The 15,792-nt window shown below is 43.6% G+C and overlaps 1 protein-coding gene across 2 annotated transcripts in view; it reads left to right on the top strand.

Annotated features, from left to right (window-relative positions):
• Positions 1 to 14,932, top strand: part of gprc5c (G protein-coupled receptor, class C, group 5, member C) — a 32,880-nt gene extending 17,948 nt beyond the window's left edge. For both annotated transcript variants that reach the window (XM_063030521.1, XM_063030520.1), the window contains exons 3-5: positions 1,126 to 1,229; positions 8,883 to 9,074; positions 12,062 to 14,932. In XM_063030521.1, the coding sequence (XP_062886591.1) occupies positions 1,126 to 1,229; positions 8,883 to 9,038 (260 nt within the window). In that variant the 3' untranslated portion in view covers positions 9,039 to 9,074; positions 12,062 to 14,932. The remainder of the gene's footprint in view (positions 1 to 1,125; positions 1,230 to 8,882; positions 9,075 to 12,061) is intronic.
• Positions 14,933 to 15,792: the final 860 nt, after the last annotated feature.

The following is a 15,792-nucleotide window of genomic DNA, read 5'->3' as shown; positions in this document are numbered from 1 at the left end:
GCCAGTTCCGCCATTGGATCGTTCTTTTTCTGGGACCTTCCCCTTGACCTTTAGTGCCGTGGGTGACCCAGTCAGGAGCTAACCACCAAATGGCTAAACTTCAGACATCGTCACTCTCGGGGTCTCAGGAATTCAAAAGTCTCTCCAGCACAAGATGATAATTGTCGGAGGGAGGCCCAAGTGTATCTTCATACAGAGACTCCTTTCTCCCTTCCTTCTCCCTGCTCATCCCTAATGTCATGGCAACCTGCCACAATCTAGCAAACCTGTACTGCTGGAGCTTTGCTGGCTGTAAGATACTTTAGGGCTTTAAATCTCTCTGCCTTTCAATGTTACTTAAAGACTGCTAAAAATCAATTGGGAGAAAAAGTCTGACTACAAACAACAGAACATTTCACGGGTGTAAAATCATTAAAGGACTAATCTTCCACTTTGCATCGTAATTCAGCTCAATAATTCCCATCTGGAATTCAAAAGTTCAACAGATGTATGTAGTATACGACCCTAAGATTCGTTTTCCCATAGACAGCCATGCAACAAAGTAAAAACCATGGAACCCGTTGAAAGAGAATCCCAACAAAAATGGGGTTATCCCATTTTTATCTCCCAGTGACAGAAAGCCATGATATATACGGCAATTTCTGTCATTCAGCACTTCCCAGCTTCCACACAGAAGGCTTGAATTTGCAACTCTCTGGTTATTTCTGAGCTCTGGCTGCCTGGCCGAGCCATGTACCACCAACTTCAGCAAACCTAATGAAGGGTTTAACACCTGAACTGTTTGCATCTACCGATGATGCCCAACCTGCTAAGGTTTTCCAACGTCTACTGTTTTTTGTGAAGAACTCCTTCCTCTACAGATGTTTTTTAAAAAAAAATTGAATTAATTGCTGATTAGCCATCTGAAACGGAACCCAAGCCGGTTTTCTCTCTCTTGAACACACAGAAGCCAATTCCAGATCACCTCTGACCCAGCCGAACTTGGCGCACATCTGGAATTAAACTTTGTGGAATGGTTGTGGTGAAATTACTTCAGGGATAGTTTTGCTGAGAGCCCTGTGAGTTTGGAAGTCAAGCTATTCGTTATTTTCTCAAGATAACATCAATTTCCCTTTACTTTCCCAGCAAACAAGTCCAAGTCTCCTTATAGTGGCTACTCTGGTTACAATGGGCAGCTGCACAACAGCGTTTATCAACCGACTGAGATGGCGCTAATGAACAAGCCCAGTGTAAGTTGTCTTAATTTGTTTACGGATAGCTACAAAGTTAATAACTATTTTGTAATAATAACCAAAGGGTGGCGGGGTGGAAAAATGTCTCTGCCAAAGGAGGTGTAAGGCGCTCCTTCCCTCCGCTGGCCCGCAGGTTGCCCTTGGGCAAGGTGTAGCACCTGCTTAGTCCCTGAACCGGGGTCAGATGAAGCCATGGGAGCAGGTGGAGGATGGTCGTTTGAGTAGCTGGTGCACGTCACAAGTCCTGGTTATGTGACCACTGACGCCAGGCAGACAATCTCTGAAGAGCATTGATAATGGCTGGGGTCACCCCTCTTGTAAAGACACTGATAGAAGGCGGCAATAACAAATCACCACTGTAGAAAAATTTGCTGAGACCCACCATGGGCAAGACCACGATCACCCACGTCATACAACATGGCAAATGATAATGAATAACTACAGAACCAGCAGGGTTTCTGTTTTAGACAGCTAGCCCTTAACTATATCTGGAGTTCAAAATCAAAAATGTTTGCAGTCATTAAAGAGGTCATGATTGGTTAATATAAATCATATTTTTATATGAGAAAGTCGTCTCTGAATTTACAGCTGATTTAGTCCACCTTTAACTAGCATTCAAGCTCTGAAAATGCAATTGTTAATTATTGAAGTTCCAAGAACGTGTATGTCACCATATACTTCCCTGAGATTCATTTTCTTGAGTGTGTTCACAGTGAATACAAAACGAAATGGTGTAATCAATGAATAGAAACATAGAAACATAGAAAATAGGAGCAGGAGTAGTCCATTTGGCCCTTCGAGCCTGCACCGCCATTCAGTATGATCATGGCTGATCATCCAACTCAGAACCCTGTACCAGCCTTCCCTCCATACCCCCTGATCCCTTTAGCCACAAGGGCCATATCTAACTCCCTCTTAAATATAGCCAATGAACTGGCCTCAACAGTTTCCTGTGGCAGAGAATTCCACAGATTCACCACTCTCTGTGAGAAGAAGTTTTTCCTCATCTCGGTCCTAAAAGGCTTCCCCTTTATCCTTAAACTGTGACCCCTCATTCAGGACTTCCCCAACATCGGGAACAATCGTCCTGAATCTAGCCTGTCCAATCCCTTTAGAATTTTATACGTTTCAATCAGATCCCCCCTCAATCTTCTAAATTCCAACGAGTATAAGCCTAGTCGATCCAGTCTTTCATCAAATGAAAGTCCTGCCATCCCAGGAATCAATCTGGTGAACCTTCTTTGTACCCCTTCTATGGCAAGAATGTCTTTCCTCAGATTAGGGGACCAAAACTGCACACAATACTCCAGGTGTGGTCTCACCAAGGCCTTGTACAACTGCAGTAGTACCTCCCTGCTCCTGTACTCGAGTCCTCTTGCTATAAATGCCAGCATTCCATTTGCTTTTTTCACCACCTGCTGTACCTGCATGCCCACTTTCAATGACTGGTGTACAATGACACCCAGGTCTCATTGCACCTCCCCTTTTCCTAATCGGCCACCATTCAGATAATAATCTGTTTTCCTGTTCTTGCCACCAAAGTGGATAACTTCACATTTATCTACATTAATTTGCATCTGCCATGAATTTGCCCACTCACCTAACCTATCCAAGTCACCCTGCATCCTCTTAGCATCCTCCTCACAGCTAACACTGCTGCCCAGCTTCGTGTCATCCGCAAACTTGGAGATGCTGCATTTAATTCCCTCGTCTAAGTCATTAATATATATTGTAAACAACTGGGGTCCCAGCACTGAGCGTTGCGGTACCCCACTCGTCACTGCCTGCCATTCTGAAAAGGTCCTGTTTATTCCCACTCTTTGCTTCCTGTCTGCCAACCAATTCTCTATCCACATCAATACCATACCTCCAAAACCGTGTACTTTAAGTTTGCACACTAATCTCCTGTGTGGGACCTTGTCAAAAGCCTTTTGAAAATCCAAATAAACTACACACAGACGGACACTGTGCAAACAAAGATAAACTGTGCAAATACAAAAATATAATAAGCAATTGGTAATATTGAGAACATTAGTCACTGAAAGTGAGTCCATAGGTTGTGGAATCAGTTCAGTGTTGAGGTAGGTGAAGTTCTCCAAGCTGGTTCAGGAGCCTGATGGTTGAAAGGTAATAACTATTTCATTTATTTATGGAGATACAGCAAGGAGCAGTCCCTTCTGGCCCACCGTGCTGCTCAGTGATCTGCCTATTCAATTGTAGTCTAATCACAAGACAATTTATAATGACCAATTAACCTACCAACGGGTATGGCTTTGGACTGTGGGAGGAAACTGGAGCACCCGGAGGAAACACACACAGTTCGTGGGGAGAACATACAAATTCCTTACAGGCGGCACCGGAATTGAACTCTGAACTCCAGAACGCCCTGAGCTATAATGTCGTCGCAGTAACCGTGAAGCTACCTGGTGGTGTGTGACTCGGGGTTCTCGTACTTCCTTCCCGATGGCAGCGGTAAGAAGAGAGCAGGTGGGGCCCACGAGAATATTATTTCCTGCAGGTCTGGACCATTTATTCCGGAGCAGACCTTTGTAGTCATTGAATGCAGTGCCTTGGGTTGGATGAATGTGTGAAAAGCACACTTTGTTTTTCACCAAAGGATCAGCAGAGATTGTTCTCCTGTCTCTCTGAATTTTGGGGGCTTTTGAGCCATAAAATGCAATAAGAATTATCAAAGGAAAAATGGTTTAAATGTGTATTTAGGTTTAAAATTTAGAATCATAGAACACCACAGCACAGAAACAGCCCCTACGGCCCATCTAGTGTGTGCCAATACTCTGCCTGGTCTCATTGATCTGCACCTATACCCTCCCATCCATGTACTTGTCCACCTTTCTCTTAAAAGTTGAAATCGAACCCACATCCACCAATTGCCCCGGCAGCTCATTCCATACTCTTGAGTGAAGTTCATCCTCATGTTTCCCTTAAATATTTCACCTTTCACCCTTAACCCATGACCTCCGGTTCTAGTCACACCCAACCACAGTGGAGAAATTCTGCTTGCACTTGCCCTGTCTATACACTATATAGATTAAAAATTTATATGTATTTCAACAGTTTAAATGTCATTGTATACTGGTAAATCACATAACACTCAGTACCTTTTCCAAGGAGGAGACTGTAGCTGAATAGTCATAGTCATAAAGAGCCCATTATATACTGCACTTGCATTGGCCAGGTGCCATTGCTGTAATACCTCAGCACGTGAAGAATGTGGTTCCATCGGCAATCTGCTAAACTCGTAGACAATTTGTACAATTTTATTTTTGTTTCTTTTCGTTATTTTTGATCCAGATTTGATTCTAATTTGAGAAAGACTATGATTTATATTTCAACATTCAGTCAGAATGTGCAAGATTTTGTGAAATCTCACATGTGCTTCACAAGAATGTGTTTCTCTAGACTTGCAGGAATTTCTGTGCTCTTTATCGTGGGCAATCGCCCACGGGGCAGGTCTCTCCTCCTCCAGTGTGTGACTGCTGTCTGTCTGTCAGCACTTGTCAGATACCTTTGGTGAAGTGTGACCGTGGGTTATTAAGTCTGATGCACTGTATGCAAAGATGCAATGTTGTTTTATCAGTTCTAAATCGGTGTTGGTGCATTACTGAGGAAGGGAATTGCAGTAATCACTTTCCTTAGCTTCTCTTTTTTAAGTTAGAAATCGTAAAACTCTTCCACCTCCAGATGCTCCAATTTCCTCCGACATTCCAAACAAGGAACGCTACATCACAGTACAAGCCAATCAGCCCACAATGTTGTGCCGATCTGTTAACCTGCCCTAATATCAATGTGACCCTTCCCTCCTACATTTTTCTATCATCCATGTGCCCATTTTTTTTAATGCCCCTAATGTATCTGACTGTATCACCACCCCTGGCAGGGTTGTTCCATGCACCCACCGCTTTGTTTAAAAGCAAAAAAAAACAAACTTGCCTTTGACACCCCCCCCCCACATATTTTCCTCCAGTCACCTTAAAATTATACCCCCTGGTATTACCTATCACCTATTTCTGGCCTGGGAAGAAGCCTCTGGTTGTTCACTCTTATCTATGCCTCCTCATCTTGTACAGTTCTGTCAAATTATCTCTCATCCTCCTTCACCCATAGCTCGCTCAACCTATCACAAGCCACATACTCTAATCCAGGCAGCATCTTGGTCAATCTCCTCTGCAAAGAACAAAGATGGAGCGTTAGGGAGTTGTGCACGTGTGACGTTGGCGCAGGAAGTGTAGCGACACGTGGGCTGCCCCCCCCAGCACAGTCCTCCCTGATTTGACACATTTCACAGGACGTTTCGATGTACTGTACTTGTGACAAATAAAGCTAATCTTTATTTTGTTTGCACTGGCACTCACACTAAGGGAACTAGAACTGCCGATCAATGACCTTCGACTTGTATGGGAGAAGGAGGAGGCGTTAGATGGGAGCTACGGGGAGGTCGTCACCGCTAAGTTGCAAGAGGCAGGTGGCTGGCTGACTGTCAGAAGAGGGTTTCCTCCGGGTGCTCCGGTTTCCTCCCACATTCCAAAGACTTTGTATGGGTTTGTGGGTTAATTGATCACGTGGGTTTAATGGACCGAACGAGCTCTTTGGGCTGGAAGGGATTGTCACTGTGCTGAATTTCTAAGTATAAAATAAATACATTGCTATCATTAAGATCCCTGAGCAGGTGCCTCTGGGTTCATGAAATTTGAGCCTAGTGATTTGGGCATAATGGTATTGCTGTTGTACATTAGTCTTCTGAGAACGCAGTGCAGTTGCCTGGTAAATCAGCGTTAGTTTAAAACAAATGCAATCAATGGAAAAATATTTGCAAATAGTTCTTTAAGTTTTCAGTGGGAGGTTAACATGGGAACCCATTTGTAAGCCACACTAATACTGCAGACTTGATGTGGGAATCCTTTCTGAAGAGTGCCTTTCGTTGGATTGCGGTTAATGTGGGAGCGCATTTATAACTGGTGTAGGATATACTGTATAATCATTATATAAGGTTGCAATGCTGAGAGTTTATGAGGCACTGGTAAGACTTCACTTGGAGTATTGTGAAGAGTTTTGGGGCCCCCTTAAGGATGATCTGGCATTGGAGAGGGTCCAGAGGAGGTTCACAAGAATTATTCTGGTAATGAAAGGGTTAATGTATGAGAAGAGTTTGATGGCTTTGGGCCTGTACTCGCTGGAGTTTAGAAGAATGAGGGAGATCTCATAGAAACCTATTGAATACTGAAAGGCTTAGATAGTGGATGTGGGGAGGATGTATCTAATAGTGGGGGAGTCTAGCACCAGAGGGCACAGATTCAGAATAGAAGGATGTCCCTTTAGAACAGAGATAAGCAGGAATTTCTTCAGCTGAAGGGTGGTGAATCTGTGGAATTCATTGCTACGGGTGGCTGTGGAGGCCAAGTCTTGGGTATCTTTAAAACAGATTGATAGGTTCTTGCTTAGTAAAGATGTCCAAGGTTAAGGGGAGAAGGGAGGAGAAGGATAATAAATCAGCCATGATGGAATGATGAAGGAGACACGACGGGCTGAATGGCTAATTCTCCTCTTGTGTAGGTGCTCTGGGTTATAGAGTCAGGGGAGTGCATAGTTACATTGTCTACCTGACCAACATAGTCTGCCCCAGCAAGTGTGATCTATTTATACAATGAGGAAAGCCTAATTTAATTATTTACTTTGGCATTTTGGTCTCTGCAAACAACACTGCCCTTCAAGGGTGGCTGTGAAACTGTGCGATGTGTTCTGAAACAGTGCAGCCTTTTGTCCTGCGCAGCAGGGTCAAGCCATAGACATATGCCGCAATAAACTTGACAAAGCAGCAAACGGGCATAATGAGGAAAGACGCTGTCAACACGTGGGCTCGGCCAGAAGGTCTGTTTGTTTTCTCCAACAGCGGAAAATCAGATCACAGTGTAATGATGACAGACTCTGAACGCTTCCTTTTCACCCCCACCCCAACTGTAAATGCTGTTTCTTTCTCTGCTTGTTTGCCCTTCACCCTCTTAATGGCCCCGGCCAAAATCTGCTGGCAGAAAACAAAGAGAGACTGTGAAAGGAGAGTGAAAACAGGCTCTGAGATTTTTGTGTCTGGTGGCCAATTTCAACATAAAGGCATTTTTCATTTTGTAAGCCGGAGCCGGTCCTGTATGGCTCTCTGCTGCTGGCTTTAGCCCTGCTGCTATTATCTGGGGGTGGGGGGTGGGGGCTGAGTGGCCAGCTCCTATGTGGCTGCGTCCCTGGGCGACTTCACCCACCCTGCTGCCCGATTGGCCCTTGCCTTTGCTTTCAGTCAGAAGGTGCACTGGCCATTGCTTGCCGATCCAGGCAGGTAAACTGCTCCCTCAGGCAGCTGGAATCTCCCAGCAGGGGCAGATCTCTGTCATTCAGCCTTGCCAGTATACGATACAGGAGCAGAATTTGGCCCATCAAGTCTGCTCTGCCTTCAATCATTCCTGATCCTATTTCCCCTCTTCAGCCCCACTCTCTGGTCTTCCCCCCGTAACCTTTGATGCCATGTCCAATCAACAACCTATCAATCTCTGCCTTAAATACACCCAACGATCTGGCTTCCACAGCTGCCTGTGGTAACAAATTTCATAAATTCACCACCCTCTGGCTAAAGAAATTTCTCCATGTCTCTGTTTTAAATGGACGCACCTCTCTCTTGAGGCTATGCTCTCTTGTCCTAGACTCCCCCGCCATGGGAAATGTCCTTTCCACATCTACTCTGTCGAGGCCTTCCAATGTTTGAAAGGTTTCAATGAGATCTCCCCTCAATCCTTCCAGATTCCAGTGAGTACAGACCCAGAGCCATCAAATGTTCCTTATATGATAATCCTTTCATTTCTGGAATCATCCTTGTGAACCTCCTCTGAACCCTCTCCAACACCAACACATCTGTTCTTAAATGAGGAGCCCAAGCCTTATAAAGCCTCTGTATCACATCCCTGCTGTTATATTCCAGACCTCTTGAAATGAATGCTGACATTGCATTTGCCTTCCACACCACCAACTCGACCTGCAAGTTAGCCTTTAGGGTGTTCTGTGCAAGGACTCCGAAGACCCTTTGTATCTCAGATTTTTGGATTTTCTCCCCGTTTAGAAAATCGTCGGCTCATTTATTTCTACTACCAAAGTGCATGACCATGCATTTTCCAAATATTGTATTTCATTTGCCACTCTCTTGCCCATTCTCCTAATCTGCCTGAGTCCTTCTGCAGCCTAACTGTTTCCTCAAGACTACTGGCTGCTCCACCAATCTTCGTGTCATCTGCAAACTTGGCAACAGTGAAGGTTTTGCTTTAGTAGCCCTACAACACTTTCCAGAGGGAGTTTTTGGAAAAGGTAGTTTGCAGGGTAGGTAGTGTGTGCAGTGATTTTTTTTTCCACCTACCAAGCTCTGCATGTACAAGAGTTTTGACAGATAAAGCCATTTCAGATCCATATCCATGATTGCTAATATGAAAACGTTCTGAATTTCCATGTGCAATTGTTTGCGTAGATGTTTTACAGTTGAATCAATTGGACATTATATTGTACATTACAGTCGCTAGCACTGTAGCCTTGGTTTCTGTTAGTTTTGTTGCTTTCTCACTCATTTTCTTCTCTCTCTCTCTCTCTCTCTCACTTGTCAAGCCATTGGAAAATCCCTATGATCATTACATCCCGAGGGTCACCATCAGTCAGTCGGCATTTTCCAGTAATGCTTCCACTCTCCGCGCCGAGGATGCGTTTACAGATGAGAATCATCAGACAGCCCAGCAAGAGGGCAGCAGTGGACAGACGTTTTAAAGTCTGCGCGCCTGGCCACAGAGAGATCGGCAAAAAGTATACAACTTTCTGTGTGTGTGTGTGTGTGTGTCTGTCTGTCTGTCTATAACCAAGGATCAGCAAGCAAAATGCTGGAGCAGCTCAGCAGATCAGGCCATGTCCATGGAGGGAAACAGACAGTCATTGTCTCGGGGCAACCACCTACTTCCCTCTGCAGACCCGGCTCGACCAGCTGAGTCCCTTCGTTTTCTGTATTGCTCCAGATTGCAGTATCTGCCGTCTCTTGTGTCCGCTGTACCAAGGTACCCCTTGCGACAGATAACTGAAGGTGCTTGTTGAGCCCAGCTGATTGACGCAGAGAACAGTTAAGCTGCTGTGATCAGAGGTGTCAGCACAGTTTTTTCTTCGACTAGAACTTGCTGCTGGGTCTCCCCTGCGTTTTGAGATATCGAGCGTCCTTGGCTGCCTTTCCCTTTTATAGGTTGAGCTGTTTTTTGGACACTGTTCCAAAGATAATAAAACCATGGAACCATGACTCTCCTCCCTAGCAACTCTTCAACTTTACAAGCTTAATAAAATCTAAGCTAAATGTCAACTAATCTCACTATTTACTCTTGTAATCTTATTAGCCTGGGTGACAATGGGAATGAAACCCGAATGAAAAATGGGTGCTGTTTCCCAGGGCCCACCAGTTGCCTTTTTGAGACCTTCTCAAATATAAGAATTGGCTTCCCGTGACCAGACCATGTCCTGCGGGTGGGGAGTGGAAGAGGGAGTCTATATGCCAAAGCAAAAATGCAAAGGTTCCATATCGTACCATGAGATGCCTCAACCTCTTATTACCTGTAACAATTACACAGACAGGCTTGGTTTGATCCTGAGAATTTCTCCACGTCAGAAATATTCAAATTTCATAGATTTTCATATTGTATCTCTCTATGTACATGAAATATTCATCCTAACACCACCCATAATTGAATGATTTATATCTATAGTCTTTCCATCAATTAATGACCGCCATAAATCTCATTGTTGTTATTATTGCTATCTTAAAATATTTTAAAAATGTTTTGAAGAATTTGTGAGAAGTCAGATTCAGTATATCAGGTTATCCATAACTTGTAAGCCCTTGTATTGGGGGGTCTGCAGTAGGTCTGAAGGTTTCCCACACATTCTGGTGGGCTTCCCAGCCTGCTCCATGTTGCGCTTGAGAGATTTGCGTCAACCTCGCATGCACGCGTGTCCTGCCTGTTTGCCCAGCATGGCCGCACCTATATAATCACTGGTGCTCCCACACCAACCAACTTGTTCAGCAGACCAGAAGCAGGAGCCAGGCATCGTGAGAAGAGGGGTCTGGACAGGTTGCACAGTTCAATCTCAATACCAGTCTTTGTCCTTGAGAGTTCCTTTTAAATTCCTGAATTGGTCCTTAAATTCTGCATGTGTTTCCTAGTAGTGTGCTGGACATTGAACTTAGGCTACTGCTGAGAACAACATGCTCTTGTGAGCTTGACAGGTGTTTCGAAACAATATTTATTTTAGGCTTAATAAAGGGATTTGTTAACGTTTTGTGATGTTGTAGTAGTATCTTTCCCAATGTGCCTAAATTTGTCTTGGTTTGTCTTTCAACTGAGCCAATCTGATCCAAAATGTGCATTCAAAGTCCACCTCTGATTTATCCAGTCAAACATTTAACCATAAAGCAAAGACTTGTTAAATACAATGGTGCTTCCCAATATTTGTGCAGAGGCTTGCAACTTATTCCCAGGGCCTAGTGGCTTCTACTGCGGAGACGTGTGCCTGGTAAAATATCTCCTTGATCCCAGAATGCCTTTTGAAAATGTGCTCACCAAACCATTTTTCCAGCTAAGCCTGAGAAGTAGATGTGAGCTGGGCAGGTGGAAATATCATTGGATGTTCTTGTGCAGGTTGAAAAGCATTGACAGGTTAGCCTTTTGGTGTCTAATTGTCAGAGTGAGAGAATTGGTTGGGACTGGACGGCTGCAGATGCTGGAAATCTGAAGTGAAACAAGGAGCACTTGGCAGGTTAGACTGTATCTGTGGAGTGAAATCTCACTCGCTCCTCCTGAAGTGGATTGGAGAACTTTTAAGTTCTTTGTTATCTGTCACTATACATCCAGTGGATGCATAGTGACAGTTAAGAACTTAAGGTCAAAATTAAGATACCATTTTAATTGTAGTTGTTATCAAGACTAAGAACACTACCGTGTAGAAGCAGGCCTTTCAGCCCAACTAGTCTATGCTGATCTGTTATTCTGCCTTGTCCCCTCGACTCCCTACCTGGAGCAAGCCCTCAATACCTCCCTCATCCATGTACTTCACCAAACCTCTCTTAAATGTTGTAATCAAACCAGTATCGAGCACTTCCGGCCGCTCATTCCACACACTCGTCACCCTCTTGAGTGAAGAAGTTGCCCCTCGGGTCCCCCTTAAATATTTCACCTTTTACTCTATATGACCTCTACTTCTAGTCTCACCCAGCCTGCTTGCATTTACCCTATCTATACTCTTCCTAATTCTATAAACCTCTGTCAAATCTCTCCTCATTTCCAGGGATGAGAATCCTAGCCTATTCAACCTTTCCCTATGAACTCAGGTCCTCAAGTCCCAGCAAAATCCTTGTAATTTTTCTCTGTACTCCTTAGATCTTATTAAAAACATTCCCTGTAGGTAGCTGACCAGAGTTGCATACAATACTCCAAAACGGGCCTCACCAATATCTGATACAACAATTCCCAACTCCTGTATTCAATACTCTGATGTAAGAAGGCCAACATGCCAAACGCTCTCTTTACAACACCATGTATCTGTGTCATAATTTTCAAAGAATTAATATAGGGTCCTTAACTTTGATCTATTTTGGAGAATCTGCTTGTGTAAGAGAGTCTGATTTCTTTTTGTCCCCCGCACCCCAGACTGTCATTGGAGATGATGTTTCTGCCATTCTGAAGGTTCAGATGGGGCGGGTTTAAGAAACCTGTCCAGATGAGTTCATAAAACATCTTTTCTCTTGGTGTACACAGGTCAACTTGCGATCTGGAAAATCTGTGGTGAAAGGAGTCTCTCAGTTGACCCCTTGTGACAAGAACCAAACACTGAAGCTTCAGGCCTTTCCTGATTACCTTTCTTTTAATGCTGTACTGGCAACTATTGGACAGAATCTAACCTGAAGATCAAGTTGATTGGCTGATGGGAACCCATGAGCAGCATGGCTTTGACTTCCCTTAAAAACTTAGTAAGTTAATTCCCATAGATTGACAAGTGGATGGAACTTTTGCTGTGTGTTCCCTCTTCAAGACACTATATGGATTCAGTTCGGGGAGCTTCCAAATCCAACCTACCTGTCAATAGAACACCAGCATCTCCACTGGGAGCTCATTTAGTAGACTACTTGATTCTGAAACAATGTGTGCTCAAGTCTCACTCCAGACTCTAGTCTGACACTCTGTGGAAAGCTTCACCATCTGTGAGTTGCTGAGACTTTCTGACTCGTTTAACTTCTCAAGTGCTGTGAAGTATCTCAAGGCACTGTCTCAGAGAAGAACATGAGAGCGACTTCTGGGTGCTCCGCCCAATTCCTCAATCAGAGCACCTGGAAAAGCTGGTCACCTGATCAACAATGGTGGGAGCTTGCTGTGCCCAGTGTTTTATACCTTACTACACTCCAAAGGATAATTGTTGGCTGTAGAACACTTTGGATTCTGTTGGGGCTTTTAAGAAGGTGCTATATAGATGTACATCTTTCTTGCATTTCCTGGTTTCTTTCATTTCGGTTTCATAACTGTGCAACTCGCTACATCATGACACTGGCCAGCAGGAGACTGTGTGGTTTGAGAAGGAATTCCAACTCTTGGGGGTTTCTGTGAGCAGGGATAATAAATGTGTCCTCCAAAAAATGTTCAAGTGAAGTGAAGGGCATTGGCCAAGAGGGTGACTTTTACTTGCCAGGCACTACACCTTGTCTATTTGCTGAAGGCAGCAATTCATTATGCCCTCCAGCTGGGTAACAGTGTGAAGATATTCAACCAAAGAGCACTGGAAAAGCATTGCAAGCGACTAAACCAGTTAAACCTAAATCGGCAATGGGAAGCACAAAGGCTGGATACACACAATTTGTTTGGTATCTTAAAAAGATTATGATAAGCTACTTTATCAGAATGTACTGTAGCAGGTTAAGAGTTCTCTCACATTGCTTACAAGATAAAATGATGTATACTGAGTCATCCTAAAGATACTGGCCAAGGGGCATTTTTTTTGGAACATCGCACATGTTGTAAAGTGTCATATGAGTGGGAGGTTGATCTGTGTTGAAGTCATGTTGGTATGCTGCACCTTTGAGCAAGTACACGATTTGATACCTTTTACAGGTGGGACTAAAGCACAACCATTCACAATATCTAAATATACTGTTGCACAATGAGTTGAAATCAAAATTAATCCATGTTCCTTTTTCCAGAGTGTTTACTGGAAAAGGCAACATTTAATTCTGTTGGCAAAAAAAAGACAAAGCATCTTTCCATTACAGGGACGAATGTTGATCTAGTGAACCAAGCCACATATAAGGTCTGCCTACAACTGCTGGGCCTGCAGAATCTAAAATCTCATTAAAGGCTGTAATTATGGTGTTCCTTGAAGCTATTTTTCTCCCCACCTGTACAGTAAATTGCTAAGCTTTGTACCCCTGTTGTGAAGAGATTACAAAGGGTTGTTCTGTGTTTTTTTTTTGGCTCCCTCAATGCATGTGTTTGCAACAGGCCGGAGAGGGTAACCTGTGACTTGGGTTCCTCTCGAGTTGGCCGCTGGCTCGTAGATGCATGAGCTACATTTTTACGCAGATGCGTTTCAGAATATCCTAACACCAGCCTTGGATGGACCAGATGTCTGTCTTTGGCCCTCCTGGGTTTGTGATCAGAGCACAATGGGGTTTACTCATGAATTACTGAAGTGTGGCTGTGAAACCCGACACCTCCGGCCTTGTGTTCAGATTATTAGCCATGTCTAGGTTTCAGTCTCACCACCTGCTTGAGTAGAGATAAATAAGAGCATGGAATGTAAAATATAGAATAGAGCACAGTACAGGCCCTTCAGCCCGCTATGTTGTGCTGACCTTTTAACCTACTCTAGGATCAGCCCTTCCCTCTTGCTCAGCCCTCTATTTTTCCATGTGCCTATCTGAGAATCTCTTAAATGTCCTTAATGTATGTACAACCACCCCTGGCTGGGGGTGGGGGCATGCACCCACAATTCTGCTTTTTTTTAAAAAAAAAACAACTTGCATCTGACATCCTCTCCCTATATTTTCCTCCAATCACCTTAAAATTATGTCTTTGGATGTCCACTCAATCTTTTCTTTAAGTCTCTGGATGTCCAATGGATCCAAGCATCTGGTTTTGCCCTAAAGAGCTGTCTTCCATGTAGAGGACTGTTGGCATGGAAGTGTTATTGGACTCTTAAATAATTCTCTGTTGGTGATTGACCCTTTACCATTGAATCCTCCACGGTATTATCATTTTTTTGGTTCATTATCACATCAAGGAAAGCAATAGAGCATTCATTAATTTTAGAAATTGCTGCTCTTATGTCACTGTCAATCCTATAAAATGTCTAACGTATTTTCATCTCCATGTGTAATTGCTGTTCAGATTGTTTAACATTTATCAGACTTTATCTAAACTCTTTATTCTGGAACCCAAATGTTGATCGTCAGCCTGCCAAAGTGACTGTTCTGTCAGTTTATGGTCTTGCCTCCCTGACCTACTCAGGAGTGTACGTTTGGCCTCCATTTTCCGAGCACCGCAATGATCTTCCGACCAGGCAACCTTTCACTCGGGTCTCTAGCAGAAAGTTAGTACCTGGTGATTGACCACGTACGTCAAGAGGATAATTGTCCTACCCCGTTGTCATGGGGGTGGGGGGGGATGGGGAGAGATTCATCCAGTTGCGTTTGACTCCGGGGGGGGGGGGTGATTTAAGCAAGGATTAATATTTAAGGAATATGTAAGTGGCACCAGGAGAGGTGTGTTGTGAACAGCCTCTTGTTTTTATCCCCAGCATCACGTTGAGGAACAGAATTGTACAGCTGTTGTCATAATTTTAACATGATTAAAGTGGGGGGGAAAGGACATCAGAGACAAGTTCTTTACAAGAAGAGTACTAAGTGCCTTGCCAGAGATGGTGAGAGAGGCAGATACATTAGGGAGATTTTAAAAAAAACTTTCAGATAGCCCTCCATGTTTCTATCATGAATGTGGCCAGGTAGGAGGAAAGGTTGGCACAGCGTTATGGCCTGAGGAGTTTGTACTGTGCTGTAGTGTTCTGTGTTGTAATTTAGATTTACCATTTTCTGCAAAGAAGGAGAATACCCGGTAATTTTTCTTTAAAGCCTGGAGTTTGCCAATTACTTCTCGTTTTTCTTTTCCATAAACTCCGAAGTTGGTCTAGTAATTGGACGCTGTAAGAGCTTCAGTAATTAATTCCTCTGCTCGCCAAAGACTGGACCCTCGAAGCAGATGAATTGCATATTACGTATTTTGAAGATGTTTTATCCTTAGTGCAATGTCACTATTTTTGACAACAAATTTAGTTGTAAATCAGCATATATAATGTCAATATCGAAATAGCAGCTGTGTGTCTTGTGTATGTTTGTTTAAATCAGACCAATTTGTATCTTTCTCAGATGCATGAATAGTTGACTTGAACCAGACAGCTCATTGCTACTCTTCTGCATTTATTTTGCAAGTGTTATCACACACAA

The sequence above is a fragment of the Mobula hypostoma genome, chromosome 22, assembly GCF_963921235.1.
Source record: "Mobula hypostoma chromosome 22, sMobHyp1.1, whole genome shotgun sequence".
NCBI classification, from domain to species: Eukaryota; Metazoa; Chordata; class Chondrichthyes; order Myliobatiformes; family Myliobatidae; genus Mobula; species Mobula hypostoma.
This window is presented reverse-complemented; position numbering and strand designations above follow the sequence as displayed.